Source organism: Podarcis muralis, chromosome 6, assembly GCF_964188315.1.
Source record: "Podarcis muralis chromosome 6, rPodMur119.hap1.1, whole genome shotgun sequence".
Taxonomy (NCBI): domain Eukaryota; kingdom Metazoa; phylum Chordata; class Lepidosauria; order Squamata; family Lacertidae; genus Podarcis; species Podarcis muralis.
This window is the reverse complement of record NC_135660.1, coordinates 15,580,404-15,597,809: the sequence shown is the minus strand read 5'-3', so window position 1 is coordinate 15,597,809 and position 17,406 is coordinate 15,580,404. Positions and strand designations below refer to the sequence as shown.

Genomic DNA, 17,406 nt, shown 5'->3' with positions numbered 1-17,406 from the left:
TTTTCTTCTCCTTGTGCTTGTGGCTCTCTTATTGTCCTGTGTGGTTTTCACTCCATCTTTCTAGTAGATCTGAATGTGTGTGTTGTATAGCTATATATATATATATATATATATATATATATATATATATATATATATATATAATTTGTAGGAATAATGATGATAACACAAACAAGAGCAACCCGAGGCACCTTAAAGACTAGCAAATTTAGTGTGATATATGTTTTAATGGACCCTGAGATTCTGTCCAGTTTGAACATTTGACCAAGTGAGGGATAGCCATCAAAGCCAATGCTCCAGTGAATTTGCTAGTCTTTAAGGTGGCTCTTTACTGGTTTTACTGCAATGAACATAACTACTTCTCTGGAATTTGTAATTCTAATAGCTAAATTATATAATGAATTGAAAGTTAAGTAACCAAATCTCATTGATTTTAGTGTTCGTTACAGGATGCAGATGACTTACGTCACCCAAATCAGCTGAAAAATCTCATTTCATTTCACTTTTAATTTGTATACCGCCTTTCTATATTACTATACACAAGGCAGTTTGCAGCAACAAAATATGCAGCAAAGAACACCTTATAATAATCTGACCCAATACAAAAAGTCATGATAAAACATAAAACTTTAAAATGGAACAATTTGATGTCAAAAACGGTAATATCTTATATCAAATAAAGTAAGATGCAGAGTTTAAGATAGGCACATTGGCACTGGGTACATTGGCACTGAATTGCCTTTTGCAATGAAGCAGATTCCGAACAAAATGTATGTTTTGTCACTCACTGTAATTTGTTGTGTCAATTTCATATTGTTTTCTCCTTCTCCTTCTCCCTCTTGACACAATGTTCACAATGTGAACTATCATTCCACAGATCCTTGGCAGAACATTTGTGCGCATTACATCATAGGCTCCGCGTACAGTTACTTGCTTTATGCCCCGTAAAGAAACAACAAGCGCTGCCATTGTGAGATGTGGGCGCCACAATGGAATGTGTAACACACAGATGTGCAGCTTTGTGAAAACTGGCCTGAGATTGTGGACGGTGTTGTTTTTATGCATGCTGCTCTCTGCTGAATGGATCCCATTCAGATGGCTGGGATGGGGCTGAGCCAAAGCTGTAATGGGACGGATAAGCCGCAAAGCAGCATGGGAACAATGGGAGCTCCATCTCTGATCATAGACAAATTTCAGAGGGCAATTGGAGCAAGAGACTCCACAGCTGGAATTCATTGACAAATTTGATTGCATTTGTTGATGGCTTCAGCAAGGAGCATATGCAGATCTCTTCTTTCTCACATGGCAGGGTTGTGTTGTTTTCTTGGATATTGCATCCAAGTTTAGTGCTCCAACAATAGTTTCACATGCACATGCAATGTTAAAAGCAAACGTTTGGATTCTGTGAAATGTTCAGACTCGGTGTGTTTCGTATTTCCATTATTTTACTAACCTGGCTTATCTTCCAGTATACTTGAATGTGTATATGAAAAGCACCTGTGGTCTTGAACCAGGTATTTTAAATAAAAGGGAAAGGTGCTCCCCTGAGCTTTCCTGAAGGGAATACTACTGGGCTGGCCTGCTCTCTGCTGGAGTTCAGCACTACCTTTTCGGATCCCTGGAGGGCAGTACTGAGCTACCAGCTCAATGGGGGCAGGTGATACAAGGCACCAATAGGGTTCCACCTAGTCATATAAAGCTGCTAACTCTGAGCTGCTCCTCTGCCTGACTAGCAAAATGTTCGGTTACAGGTGTTCTCAAACAGCCTGAGCCTTCTCAACTTACAGTCTGATTACCTGATAGTATAGGTGCAGAAATACGCAAAACCTGCCCTCTGAATGTGACATGAGGTGGTAAAATGAGCAGTGGCTTCTCTAGACATCCCAGCCAGTGTGACATAGTGAGGTGAGTGCCAGACTAAGACTGGGGAGACCTAGCTTCAAAACTCCATTAAGCCAAGAAGTAGACTGGGTCACATTAAGAAATTGAGGTAGCTCAGTTGGTTAGAGCATGGTGCTGATAATGTCAAGGTCGCAGGTTTGATCCCCATATGGGACAACTGCATATTCCTGCATTGCAGGGGATGGATGAGATTGGGGACCTTGGGGTCCCTTTATCTCTACGGTTCTATGATACTAAGATTGAACAAATACTCTCTCTGCCTATCCTACCTCACAGGATGTTGGTGAGGATAAAAGAGTGAACGAGAAACCTTGCAAGGCATCCTGAGCTCCTTGGAGGAAGGGTGTCACATGGCCCAACTACACCTTGGCCTGTGAAATGGAGACTGGACCAAACAAAGTATCTCCTTCTAGTTTGCCCTTCCCCTCCCACGACCTTTCTGCTGCTAAAGTCTTTGTTTTCCTTGGCTGCTTCCGCCAAACAACCTAAGCTTCTTTGTGTCTCCTTGAGAAGACCTCAAGGTACTGTGGAGTTTGGGTTTTAAGCGTGCACTGGGGTAAAACCACAGGCAAAGGAAGAGCACAAGAACGGACATCACTGGCAGATTTCACAATGGACAAAATATGGGGGCAAGCAAGAGTACCACTTTAAACTTTCCAAACAATTAAATATAATCCTACAGTCAGTATTCAAAAAATATGCAAAGTATTTTCAACACACTAATGGGGTGGATTTTATTTGCACGATTCTCATTGCCTACGGGACCGCCTCTCCTGGTATGTCCCACAGAGAAATCTACGGTCTGCAAATAAAAACATCCTAAAGATCCCAGGCCACAAAGAGGTTAGGCTGGCCTCAACTAGAGCCAGGGCCTTCTCGGTCGCGGCTCCAATCTGGTGGAACACTCTGTCACAAGAGACTAGGGCCCTGCAGGACCTGACATCCTTCCGCAGGGCCTGCAAGACTGTTCCACCAGGCCTTTGGTCAGGGCGCAGCCTGACCCCCTCCTCTGGCAATCGGCAATCTGCACAGAATTTGGCTTGATGGTTGCCATTAATTTGATTTTAATTTGATTTAATTAATTTTATAATGAATGTTTTAGAATGTTGGATTATTTTGATTGTTGTTAGCCGCCCTGAGCCCAGCTTCGGCTGGGGAGGGCGGGATATAAATAAAATTTATTATTATTATTATTATGCTACTTCTCTTGTTGACTGTCTTTGTTAGGCTCCCCTCCTACCAGCCATTTCTCTCCAATATCTGAGTTTATTTCTGATAATGGGAGCCCCACTGAGGGAATAGGCCCAAGGCATGATCTGAAGGCATGCAATATGGGAACCTTGCTGAAGCCAGACAGGTTCGGGTGTGGTCAGTGGCTGGACGGGAGCCTTGATATAACTGCAATAAATGAAGAAGTAGAAGTGATGTTGGGGTACAGGCGGCAGATAGGGAAGCAAAGATTCAGCACAACTCACAGTATGTCCTCTTTGGCCTCCAAATTGGACCTCCACCTCCAACTGTACACATCAAAGGTTACCATCCCTTGATCATTGGCTATGTTCATGTTTTCAAGTCAGATCAGAGCTAGGTTTTTTTTGGGTGGGGAACACATCAAAACACAATATTTTTCATGATGCCACAGCATAGATGTGGATTGTGGCTAATTCTGTGTGGACACAACTTCACAAACCAGTGGTGGGAGCACACTGAATGAAGAGTAAATGGGAGTGTACACACAGCCTGCGTCACATCTGAGGCCCTCTGGCACAATGGGTCAGTGCATCTGGCTGCTAACCAGAAGGCTGGTGGTTCGAGCCCACCCAGGGAAGGTTGTGGGCAGGGGTCCCTTCCAATTCTATGATTCCACCTTCCAGATAGCGATCTACATTTTATCACTCTCCCACACCTAGCAGGACAATGTTGATGGCCAGATTACCAAGCGATAGCATGCACATTGCAGGAACTTGCCACCTGGTATACAGGTCATTGGTAGAGCGGACTCTTCCATAGCTCCTTCCTTGAATAAACAGGACATTGACTCTTCTGCCTTTGAATTGTCCTCCTCTGGGTTCTTGGGTGCAACATCCACATGCCATGTAGGCTCTGTGTTGTGGAAGTTTAGGGATTGTCCATGCCTGATGTATGCATAGGGGGGTGGCATGGGAGTGAGGATAATAGCATTCTCTACTGCAACAAAAGCTGACCGCACAAGGGTGGTACTGTGTTCAGCAGGCTATAAATAGTGGCTAGCAGTAGGTCACATGGCTACCCCCAAAAGCTATGTAAAGGTTTAGCAGCCTGATGGGATCACTGAGAGGCATTGTCTTTGGGCAAGAAGCTCCCTTGCTCTCCAAGTGGGTGATGGGGGAGGGGCAGAGTCACAAATGCCAATGGTTTCTGCAGCAGCAGCAGCAGCAGCAGCAGCAGCACCTCCCCCTCCCCCTCTCTCCAAGCCACTAATGGTGCTAGGCAGGAGTGACTCTTACGCACTGTCTGTAGCTTCAGCTGTGGATACTCTGGAGAAGGAAGACATTCCACGGAGTTTGTTGGCCTTGGAGAAGATGAACTACAAAGGGGGACATTGTTATCAGCTGTGAGGTCAGCTACTGCCGGTGAAAGAGCATGGAGTCAAATTTGCATCGAACGTAATGCGTGACTTTAAATCTTGCAAGCTGCCGCACCAGCAGAAGCAGAACCAGTTCGAACGATGGGTTCTTTTCAGCATAAAAGGCACGCCACGATCTTAACTATGCCGTTGCTTTGTGGTTCTTATTTCTTTGTGACGAGATGTGCCCACCAAAGGGTAGGGAATTACATTTGCAATCGGCAACATGGCCTAACTTACCATGTGGAGCTCAGAGTTTTGAGAAGGCAGAAAGACTGAGAAGATTGACTCAGTTCACATTCACAGCATACATTTAAAGTGCTATGATACCACTTTAAACAGTCATGGTTTCCCCCAAAGAATTCTGGGAGCTGTAGTTTGTTAAGGGTGATGGAATTTGGGTTTCCCCCAAAGAATTCTGGGAGCTGTAGTTTGTTAAGGGTGATGGAATTTCAGTTGCAGATGGGTAGCCGTGTTGGTCTGCCATAGTCAAAACAAAAAAAATTCCTTCCAGTAGCACCTTAAAGACCAACTAAGTTAGTTCTTGGTATGAGCTTTCGTGTGCATGCACACTTCTTCAGATACAAGGATCTGGCAACTTCTGTTTCAGTGTATCTGAAGAAGTGTACATGCACACGAAAGCTCATACCAAGAACTAACTTAGTTGGTCTTTAAGGTGCTACTGGAAGGAATTTTTTTTGTTTTGGTGATGGAATTTGTTAGAAAACCCTCCTCCCACAGCTACAGCTGCCAGAATGGTTTAATCCCTCTTTCCGGGGTTTATGGAAATTCCTTCCCACAGGTGTGTCACTGGGCACCTTCACTGTACAGCTTTCATCATATGTTGAAGAATAATAAAACCATAGAATTGTAGAGTTGGAAGGGACCATGAGGGTCAACTGGTCCACCCCCCTGCAATGCATGAATCTTTTGCCCAACAGGGCTTGAATCCACAACCTTGAGTCTCACCCTGTACCTACTGAGCTATGTTTCTGGGCACACCTCTTTGTCCTGGCGTGTGACACCTACGGCCCCTGAGTTTTTTGAGACCCGCCCTATTTCTTCTTCTCGCCTTCGTTGGATGTGTTAAAGCAGTGGCTGGACGTTTATCTGTCATGTATGATGTAGCTGAGATCCCTGCATTGCAGGAGGTCGGAATAGATGACCCTTCCAAATCTGCAGTTCTATGATTCCTGTGACCAATATAAGCCACCTTCTATTTTCTGATTGCGAATGCAGAGTCTTATGTTGTTGTAACCCACTTTTGGACCTGCTGGTGAAGGGATAATGATGAATAGCAATCTAAGTTCTCCAGTTGCCAGCCCTTCTGTAGCCGAGAAAGCAGCAGGCAAAAGAGGGGAGGTATCAACAGGCTTGGGAGAACCCTGCGGGTGTGAGGAAGTAGAAAATATATTTGGGAGGACAGCTCCAGGAACTGCCTAAGTTAAGGGAAGCTTGAACATGCCCATTGGACACAGAATGTCACCTGACTATTGGAGGGAGAATGAGAATACAGTGGTACCTCAGGTTAAGTACTTAATTCCTTCCGGAGGTCCCTACTTAACCTGAAACTGTTCTTAACCTGAAGCACCACTTTAGCTAATGGGGCCTCCTGCTGCTGCTGCACCGCTGGAGCCCGATTTCTGTTCTCATCCTGAAGCAAAGTTCTTAAGCTGAAGCACTATTTCTGGGTTAGCGGAGTCTGTAGCCTGAAGCGTATGTAACCTGAGGTACCACTGTATATGGGAAATGGTTGGAGGGGCAAGGAATGGAATGAAGTGATCCTGGGAAAAGGGCATAGCTGAACAGGAACACTGCAGCATTTTGTTGTAGGTTCTGTTTTTCAAACCATTCCCAAAGATCCTTTGAGCTTTGTCAGTTAAACTATTAAAAATTTGATACCAGCTTAATGTAGGCGGAGAGAGAGAAAGAGAGAATAAAAAGTAGACAGAGGATGACAGGAATGCCCCTAAAACTCAGTCAGCAGTCATTTCCCCCCATGTTTTATTGTGTAAACGAACAACTATCCACCCCCCTACAACAATGCAAATAAATTCCAAAATCAGCCCATTTCAACTGTTCCTCTACAAAGGATTCCCTCCCACCCAAGCTCTTAAGGCAAAATTTGTTTACATTTAATTCATTTTAGCATTGAAAAATATCAGACCTTCAGATACTGGCAAGTTAAACATATATTTGTATATATCAGCATAGAGGCTGTGGGATTTCTTCCTGCCTCTCCTCTTTTTTTTGGTTTAATATTTCATTTAAAAGGTATGGACAGTTCAGTTGACATGTTTTTTCTCTCTGGCTTTCTTTATAAACCCCTGTTTTTTATTTTTGTAAATATAAAGGCACACAATGAAGCTTTATGCATCTATTAAAATATACACATTTGGTAAATTTAGATTTCTTTTCCATGTGTCAGTAAGTCAACATATTTATATTTATATATATTATATAATAGTCAACAACACAATCATTCTCAAAATAAAGGTCACTCCATTAAGATATCTGCATAAACTTCCGTCATGACACACCACAAAAGCCCATTGCATAGTGCACCAATGGGGTCCAGGAACCACAAAAAAATAAATAAGTCAGAGAACAAACATGTTGTTTCCCTTTTAAACAAATACATCAATTTCATACCAGAACTGTAGAGAATTGTTACAGCAGGAAATGCTACCTGCAAAAAATAAAAATAAAACACAGTTGCAACTTGGACAATCTAGAAACCAAATGAAATGAAAGCAAGAAAGATTTGAATGTCGAACACAAATGCCATTGTTACGTCTACACACACACACACGCACACAGTGACAGTCTTTTGCAGCAACAAAGCTTGAGTGCAGGGCCTTGTAATAACATAATTGTAGTGGCCCCCTCTTCCAGTCCACTTGTACCCTTTGCAGATACAAGGGCTTCACAAGCTCTCAAGGGCCTTCCATTTGCTTTCATAGAGGGAACAGCTTGGAATGTGCAAAAGGTTGCATGCGTCGAGTTACTGTTCATTTCTTGGGATGTGTGAAGCCCTGTCCATCCGGGTTGTGGAAACTGGGGGCCTCCAGATGCTGTTTCAACTACAACTCCCATCATCCCTGACTGGTTGCCCCATAGAGGCAGGGGCTGCTGGGAGTTGTAGGCAAACAACATCTGGGAGCGCCAAAGTTTCCCATCACTAGTTAAAACTCCTGAGGGCCATTCAGTTCTCATGGGCCTGTTTGCACACAGGCCGATGCACTGCTTGATTTCTCGTCACTTAGCCGCTGAACATGTGAAATGGCTCCATCGCAAAGCATGATTTGAGACTGAGCTGAGGTGGAATTTCCACCCGTGCTGTTTGGCCAGTGATAGCTGATGCTGTGAGTTAACTGAGGTACGTATCAACAGTAAACTTTCACGATTTTCTTCCAGAAAGAGCGGGATAGGTGCATCAAGATGTAGCTATGTTAGTTTCACCCAAAACCTTGGCCTTGTTGTTGTGTCTTTAATAGCTGCAAACGGGGCTCCACCCCCCCAGCCGGAACTCGAACTCAGTTCTGGCACCTCTCAGGTGGGCACCATTGCCGTTATAAGAGAACACTCAAATTGGCTTCTATCTGTACAATGATGTCACAACAAGCTGCATTCTAATATCTCCAAATGTTTTTTTCATTCTCTTGAAAACACTGCATTCCAACCCTCACCTCTGTCCCACCCCACCCCACCTCCCACCCCAAACCAATCTCCTATTTTATCATGCAGGAAAAATGCCCACTGTGTACATGCTGTGGTTGGTTGGGAGACTTATGGCCCTTCATATCTACCTGGTCAGCACCTCCCATCCCACTTGGGTGTCTTTGGGTCAGTTGCTGCCTCTCAGCCTAACCTGCCTCTCAGGGTTGTTGTGAGGATAAAACAAAGAGAGGGGAAAGTGTGTATGCCACACCTGGGATAGAAATGCAATCAATAAATGAATGATTCCCTGACCAGTGGCCATGCTGTTTGGAACTGATGGGAGTTGCGAGTTCAACAATATCTAGAGGGCCGCAGGTTCACCACCCTGATTTATACCGAAGACGCTGTAGCAGCAAGAAAACACATTTCAGGCTTATCACAGGAACAGGAAATGTGTATTCACTGGATGATTTGCATTTAAGAGTCAAATCTCAAATTTAAAAAGGCAGTTTCTAATGGAGGTTGACCCTTCCAATGTGCTTTTGCTGCTCATTTCATTTGGGCTTCTGTGGGACAAATTCCCAATGAATTTCCTGTCAGGGGTGGATTTATGGGTTTGGAAACAGGGGGCGCTGAGCCAAGAGGGTACCATCTTTGAGAAGGAGCCGGAAGGCTCTGACAGGGTCCTAGAATGCTCCAGCCTCCTTCCCAAGGCCTAGTTAGCGCTTTTCCAGCTTTGGAAAAGACATCAGAGGGCTCCCAAAAACCAACTTGACAATAAAAATTCCCAGTCAAAACATCCATTAGTCCTGGGATGAGAATTTCCATTGGCGCCAACGGACACTTTTCATCTGGGGTCAAAGCGACTGAGGTGAGGGAAAGGAAAGGAGGTTAACCCCCTTTTCCACACACTATGGTTTTGATCCTGGCTGGGATCCATAACTATTTGAATTTTAAGAAGCTTTAGGTATGTTAAATGTACTTGCACAATTAACATCACATCTGGTGGCTCTGCATCCCAACAGAAAAATCGGCACTCAAATTTTGCTATGCCGTGAATCCAGTCTGAATTTGTGCCCTCCTGGTACAAGAGAGATCAGAGAGCTGAATTTTAGAAATGTTGTGTATCATTGTGATTATACAAAAGAATAAAAAAACCAGGTTTCGAACTGCGTATGTTTCTGTCTGCTGAAATAAAAAGCATTCACGTTATTAACATGAACAGGGTTTGTGTTGAAGCAGAACGGGAGTGCCCTTGACTGCAATATAGGCTTTCTTGCTCCATTAAGGGGGCGGGTCCTTCTCTTCAATATTCTCACTATAGCAGCCTGATCATTATAACTGTTACTGAGCAGGAGTGTGAAAAACACACCAAAACACACCTGAACCAGGTGAGCTAAATTTCATCTCCATTCTGACATTTGGTTTGGCTTGTTATGAGTTCCATGATCCCTACAACGTAATCCCTCATGTGTATGTTGTGGGTTAACTTTGATTTCCTGGTATATGAAGGCACTCACCTAGATTATGATATAAACATTACAAACAACAACAGCCCTGCACTACTTTCCTCCCCCTTTTTAAAGGAAAAATGTTGCCATTGCATCATGGAGTCCAACAACATCTTGAGGACTACAGGTTCTTCATCACTCCTCCCAGGTTTCATTCTCTGAGCTAAAAGAGTAGGATCCTTTGGGAACGGACAACAGCTCAGTAGTAGGCTGCTGCAACCAGGGAAAAGCTTGGCAGAAGAATACAGTAAATGGCACAAATCCCAAAGCCCTTCCTTATTCCTTAGGAAATGTTTATTTTGAGAATTCTTTCTCGTGGTTTTTGCTTTATATGAGCCTCAGCCAAGGGCCACCACCTCTCCTCTTCTTGACCCCGTGGCCACCACTGAGCACTCCATGTGGCTCCAGACCATTTTAGAATCCTACCTATGCAGTATTTGTACAGAACTCTGTGCACACTTGGCTGCTAGTGCTGTTATAAATAAATATATTATGATTGTTTACGGAGAGGGGCAGTGCTGTTTGTACTAGGGATCGAATCCAAGAAGTTCTCTATTTTTGTACCTTGCAATATTATTAAGCTTTCCTTTAGAAAAGGGATTGAAAGACCCTGAGTTTCATCCTAGAGGTATGTAGTCAGCATTTAAAGTTGCCAAAGCATATTTGACTGGCTTGGAGTTTTTATTTCTTCGGGCAGGTGTGGGTAGCCAGTTGTTGCTGGATTTCAGCATAGGCGCTTATTCTGTCGGCTTTAGTTGTTGTTGTTTGTTTTGTGGCAATCACCTCAAGACTCACGTTGAAGGCAATTCCTAAATTAGATAAATAACAGAGTAAGCGGCACCCATTACCCCTGGCAATTGCCCAATGGGAACCAGAGTCCAACAACATCTGGAGGACCACAGGTTCCTCACCCTGTGGTTGAGATGACCATGATGGTCCAAACTACAACAATGAACAAGGCTCCTCACCCCTGTCTTAGGGGATATGGGTAATAACAGTGACAAGCAAGCAAATGGACAAATAGTTCCGTACAGGTGCATCCCATGAGCTCAATCTCAAATGGCCAGCTAAAAAAGTAAAGAAGGGCCAGTGAATATCTGATAAGCTGTGGGTGTTTGATGGATCCCAGTTCCAGTGACTTCTTTGCACATAGGCTGCAGAGCTTGGTATATGAAGCAGAGATCTGTAGGACTGCATAAAAGGAAACGTGAAGTTCTTGTTTGCTGTGTAGGATGTGACATCCGAAGCCACATCCTGTGCAAGATTGTTTGGAAATAAGCCCTGCTGTATTAATGGGTCTCACTCACCATACGAATTAAGAAAACTCACAAATGGAGAAAAACTTATTAACTCATGGGAACTTAGAAGGATCGTTGCAATGTTTTTTTATGCCATGTTAAAGGAGGCACAAATTCATGGTTTACCAGGACAGAATTCAGGGGAACTTTATCTCTGAAGGGAAATGGAAATATTTGTCACTCAATAAAGTTACATGAAGTTACATAAATTACAAGAAGATGCAACACCAACGTAAACACCATTAGTACTTAACTCAAGCTCGATATTCTCAACAGCTAGATTTAAATGTTGGAAATACAATGAGTCTCCTTTATATGTGGCAGGAATGTCAACATGTCAAAAGTTATTGGAGACATTTTGGGGGCATAATATTGCAAACTGGGGCATAAACCCTTCATTGGTCCTTTTCAATGTAACTCGGCTTGGTATTCCTGAGATCTAAAAATCATTGATTGATGCTAAAATAATATAGGCTTGATATTGGGAAAAAAATGCCCAGTCTCCCTCCATTTGGGAATTGGTGTTAAAATGTTTGGACCTAGCTACAATGGAAAAAATGATGGAAGGTATCAAAGATTTGGGACAAAACAGATCATCAATATAGCAGACAAGTAGTTAAGTTGTATTGTTTATTGGAATAATAACTGTGGACATAATAAATGGGACAGAAGTCTGTTTTTGTTGTAGTATCAAATAATGTAATGTTTAAATTTTAATTTCTCACAATAGATTTATTTATTTATTTGGGTTTTAAAGGTAAGTGAGAATTGGGCTGTTGCCTCATTGGGAACTGATGCTGCCTTGGGAACCCATGGTTGGTACTGCACATAAAGGAGGAATCAGCTTTTAGTGTATAAAATAGGAAAAGTTGGGAGCTCCAAGGCAACCATTCTGCAATATTCAGAGTTAGATACTGAGTGGAGTGGAGTGATCTTACATGAGTATTGATTTGTTTGTACCATGGTTATAGATGACCTAAATCCAAGAAGTCCTGATATTGGTCTGAGCTGTGTTTCAGTCCATCTGAAGTAGCCCACTAACTTCAAACATCTGCATTAGGAATAGATGGGAGGCTAAACCTAGAATGTGACTAAAATCCTAATGTTATATTAGGATTTTAGTCACATTCTAGGTTTAGCCTCCCATCTATTCCTAATGCAGATGTTTGAAGTTAGTGTTGAACTACATGTTCAGCAGAATCGCATGGTACCATTCTTGCTTGTGCCACATGTTTCTCTAGTCATGAATATCAGCTTTTAGGGTCATGGTACTGAAATCAAATTGGACCACACTGTCACTGTATGGGTCCTGCCTGCTAAATTATTCCGGTTCAGATAAACCAAATCACAGAAATCTGACAACCAAAGTCTCCATTCTTACTTACTAGATAAAATGGCTAAATGGATCAAACAAAATATCCAAAACGAACTCACCAAGATGCAAATTCCAACTGGTCAATATATTAAATTGTGGTTGAGTCATACCATAGTTCACCAGGAAACAACTGAGACAAGATGAATGGAGAAGGTGACAGGGGAAGTGAAGCACAAGTGTGCCAAAGTGCAAGAATATTTTGCTAAGTGAAAAGGTGAAGTAGTTTTATATAGGTGAAAATGGGGATGCTGGTCTGCACAGCCTGATCACTGGAGTTCTTTTTACCTCTGGAATATCCTCAGGGGAAAAATTATGGCTCCTGCCTGAATAAACCTACCCTTCTAGTCAATGTTTGCATTCACAAAATGAAAATCTGACTTGCTCCTTGCCAAATGACTTATCAGTCCTTAGTATGACTGCAACTGAGTATTTTCTTTGGCAGGGATGGGGAACCTGTGGCCCTTCAGATATTGTAGGACTCAGCTTCCTTCTCAACCCCAGTCCACATGGTCATGGATAATGGAATTCCAACAACATCCAGAGGGTAACGTGTTTCCCATCCTTCTCCACCAGAAAGCAAAGAGGTCATAGACATGTCCCCTGCCAAGGGAATCTTACTGCATTTCCTTATCAGATACCCACTTCACTGAGTGTGGGTTCCATTGAAACCATACTATCGCTAAAGCAGGAAGTGTCTTATGCAATGGGTTTCCTAGGCCCAGAAAAAACCTCAACAGGCTCAACTAGCCTATCGGAAGCAACATTCAGTGAAAGAGGCCTGTGAATGGTGGTGGTGAGATCAGAGACATGATGTTTTCCTTGATGTGATCTTCTGTTGATTCAGGATGAGCACTTGACAGAACCATCCTGAAGAACAGAAAGGTGTCTGAGTGAGCGAGTGAGTGAGTGATATGACTTCTGGAAACAGAAACCTTACGGGAAAAGATGGGTTTGAAATGAGAGCCGAAAGAAGCCACTGAATTTTAGCCCAAGGTTTAGCTTAGTGACAAAGAGTGGAACTGTCGTGTTTCCGTTTCATCTACTCGGGCGAGTAGTCTAACTCGTCATTTGAAATCAGTGCATCCGAGTTCTGTTTGTGTTTGCCTTTGCTCTTTGATTTGCTACTTGTCCGACTGTTTTCCTTTGCTTCCGACATATGCTGGTAAGAGAAACCTTTGTCGTCGGCAGGATCCCAGTCCTGGTAGTTGTCGTTCTCGGCGTAGGCCAAGCCATCGTCGACGGAGAAGGGGTCGACATCAACATCGTAGCGCTGGTATGTGCTCTGATGCAGCGCTTCTTCCCGAGCCGTGATCTCCAGTGTGCTGTTCCATATGCCATAGCCAAAATAAATCAGCAACCCTGCAGGAGAGGGGAGAGTTTGGCTGGTAAAAATATTGTACTGTAGTCTGAATTAGGGTTGCCTTGTAGGCAAGCCAACATGAAACGGTTCCAAGCCCTAATGAATGTATAAACACTGTGGCAGAAGTCGAGTGGTTTATTATCTATAATTCCCCATATGGGCTATATACTCTGTGGGATAGTTCCAAAACTATCTTGATTGTGCCGTTCCTTCCCCTTTTGCTGAGCTCTTTTTCTGAAAATACATTTTATTTACTAGATGTTTCAGTTGCAAAGCAAAACCCCCCAGGGCAGAAAAGGAAACATGTAGAATAATTACACAACCTGCTGTGGTATGTTTTTGTTTTTCACCTGTAGGTTTTCATTGGCACACTATTGAAGCAGGATTTAGTAACAAAACAAACCACATCGCTATTTTTTTTAAAAAAATGAAGAAAAGGAGAAATGAAGAAAATAAACGCAAAGAAAAAGATCTCTTGATTATGTTCTTCTGTGGCCTTTGCTTCCTCTCATTTCAATGGCAGAGTAGCAGAGGCTGAGAAGGAGGAAAACAAGTTGAGGATAAGGAGCAAGGCAAGAGATGAGAGTCACATGCAAATATAGGAGTTGTATCCCATGTTGTGTCTCATGTTGATAGAAAGGGAACTTCTTTCCAGCCGTGGGAAAGGGAAGAGAGGCGTTTCCTCCATTTCCCCTTTCCCTCTGCAGTCTCCCATGCCACCTTCTTCACAGTTCCAAAGGGTCCCCCAGGCCTTTGGAGAAGGTTTTGGGGGGCATGTGGGTAAGGGGGCTGCAGAGGAAGTGGAAAATGACAAATTATATCCCTTCATATTCAGCTGGTGGAAGGCTCTGCTGTATCAAAAAATTTTCTGTTGAACAACAGAGGTTGCCAACGTGGCATTGCTGGACTACAGCTCCCATCATCCTTGACCATTGGCCATGGCTGACTGGGGCTGATGGGAGTTGTAGTCCAACAACATCTAGATGGCACCCCACTGACTATTGATATGTTAGCATGAGAAACTCCACAAGGGAAGGGTTTAAGAGCTACTGAATTTCTTTTTATGTAGTTATTCTATTCTGCTGTGAAATGGGATTCCCAGCGGTGACCTATCCAAATGAAGATTTAGTTAGGTGTAGTCACAGATGCTTCAAGCCATTCACTGGGTCCATGCTGATATTACACAGTATTGCCTTGTGCTGTCATGCCATAACTCACCAATCAATACTTCATAGATAGAACTTTTGTAAAGCCAAATGGGGGATGCTTCTTTTAAGACTGGGGTGGGAAACTTGTGACCCCCTAGAAGTTGGTGGGCTCCATCTCTCATCTGCTGCAACCAGCATGGTCTGTGGTCAGGGGTGATGGGAGCTGACGTCCAGCAATATCTGGAGGGCCACCATTTCCCCACATCTGCTCTAAGAAGAGGTTTCCATTCTCCAAACCAATGAAGGATGGTTGAAATTAAGCACTCTGATGTACTCTGGGTGGTCTCGTTAGTGGAATTATCCCATATTGCCAGGGATTGGCTGGATGACAAGGAGCAGGAGGAGGTGCCAGCCAGGGAACCTCCTAGGGAAATTGCAGAGGAGGAAGGTTCAGAGCCTGAGAATTGGTGGTGGTCAGAGGGAGAAGATTGGGGGGAAGAGTTGCACGCTGAAGGGACAACAGGGTTTCATGAGCTGGAGGAACCTGTGACAGGGAGCAGTTCAGACTCCAAGGCTGAAGCAGAGGTCAAGAAACTGCTGAAGAATCCAGGAAGTCTCCATCTCCTGCTCTGGCAAGCTCCCCCCCCCCCCCCCCCCGTCTCCAAGAATGAGCAGGATAATGAGAAGAGTGGAACAGAGGTCAAAAGTGGGCAGACACAGTTTGAGACTGCTTGGGAAACAACCAGGAAAGGAGGAGTCTTAGAAGGAGTGGAAGGCAGAGACCTTCAGTCCTGGTAACTGCTCTATAGGGGCAAGACCTACTGGGAATTGTTGTTCAGTTGTATGCCATTTCCTTGAATAAAGTGTCAACTTGACTGACAACTGTCTCTGCTTCTTTGTGCTGACCTGCATCTGACCCTGACACATGCACTGTCCCCAAACCTTCACACCCCACGTTTAGAACTTACCCACAAAACACCAGACAGCAAACCGGATCCAGGTGATCCTTGAAAGTTTCAGCATGAGATAGATGTTCACAAGCATAGCGAAGGCTGGGACAAAAGGCAGGCAAGGAGCCATATAAGGGAGCTTTTTGGGGTTTTCTGGCTGCTGGAGGATGACGAACACCAACACAATGATCAGCAGGACCATCAGGACCACCAGAAGAATTGCCCACCAACTTTGGTCATAGAGGTAGTCCACCCCAAAAATGATGAAAGAGCAGAAGATGAACATTAGGACAAACAGCAAGAGCACACAAGTGGTGACAGTCTGGCCAGTAGCCGCAGTGGGTCGATCCATTTTCCCGGGAAGTCCCAGGTGGATCCTCATCGTGTAGTATCGTGGTCCTATGAGTTTCTTTAGCTTGATGAGGTAGATGTTCTCAGACTCATCTGCCTCTATTCCAGAAGCCATGTCGACCGTGCCATAGTTGGGGTGGTTGACGTTGTAAGCGGATTTGTCCGATTTCCCAATGAGCATCTCGTTGTCGCCCAAGGAAGGCAGGTTCTTAGCGCCACAAGTGTTGGTGGGCGGGCCTGCAAACTCCTCCCCTTCGCTGACCGGAGAGCAGACTTCCTTCTCGCAGTCTGCTATGATCCCTTCCTTCTTCTTAGTGTGCTCTTCAGAAAGGAACTTGACGAAGCCGTCAATGTCGCTTTCTGGTTGGTACCGAAGAAGCAGGACGCACACGGAGACCAAAGTGTAGGCAAGCAACGTGCCGATGGACATCATCTCTATTAGGTCCCTCAGGCTTACCAGCAAGGAGAGCAGGGCTGCGAGAAACCCCGAGACAATGCAGGCGACTACGGGAGTCTCCGTGTAAGAATTTACATGGGACAAGAACCTAGACGTGAAAGAGTTAAAATTAGCATAAACACCATAAACTCCCTATTATTGATTTTTAGGACAGAACCTGTGGCCCACCATATGTTTGCTTCTTTATTTTATTTTATTTTATTTTATTTATTTTATTTTATTTTAATTTATTTATTCCATAAAATTTACACACTGCTTGATGGTAATAAGAAGCTTCAAGGAAGGTTTACAGAAAGATAAAACAAGAAAATCAAGAAAAATCTACAACCCTACTTCAAAACATGCAAAAGTTAAAATACTAAAGCAGATGAAAATCACCTCAACTTTCTAAGCTTGTCTAAACACTGCCAAAAAGCAGATGCCAAAAAGAGTACAGTGAAGGCTCAATCTCAATAGGCAGGGAGTATCTCACAAATATGGGCATCTGTAGTAGTAGCACAAATTCTGCTGATCAAAACGGTTGAGTGGGCACATGTAATGTAAGGTGATCTCATAGGTAAACTGGTCCCAAGTTGTTAAGGGCTTTATATGGCATCTTGGCTGTGAGTCCTGGAAGACCTGCCCCCTTCCTTGCTGGCCTTTTCCTACCTGCCTTGGGAGGGTGGGGCCCAGACTGACTCCAACTACAAAAGCTGAGGCTGCTGAACAGACTGTTGGGCTGGGGTATTGCTTTGGGGTGGTTGCAATTATTGATGTTATTGTTATTATTTTCATCTTCATTTTTAGATC

General features: G+C 43.8%; 1 protein-coding gene across 1 annotated transcript in view; it reads right to left on the bottom strand.

Moving 5' to 3' along the window:
* Positions 1-12,084: 12,084 nt before the first annotated feature.
* SLC7A14 (solute carrier family 7 member 14) overlaps positions 12,085-17,406 on the bottom strand; it is a 53,694-nt gene continuing 48,372 nt past the window's right edge. The window contains exons 7-8 of the mRNA XM_028731562.2: positions 15,828-16,705; positions 12,085-13,710 (exon numbers count right to left, since the gene is read on the bottom strand). Of these exons, the coding sequence (XP_028587395.2) occupies positions 13,391-13,710; positions 15,828-16,705 (1,198 nt within the window). The 3' untranslated portion in view covers positions 12,085-13,390. The remainder of the gene's footprint in view (positions 13,711-15,827; positions 16,706-17,406) is intronic.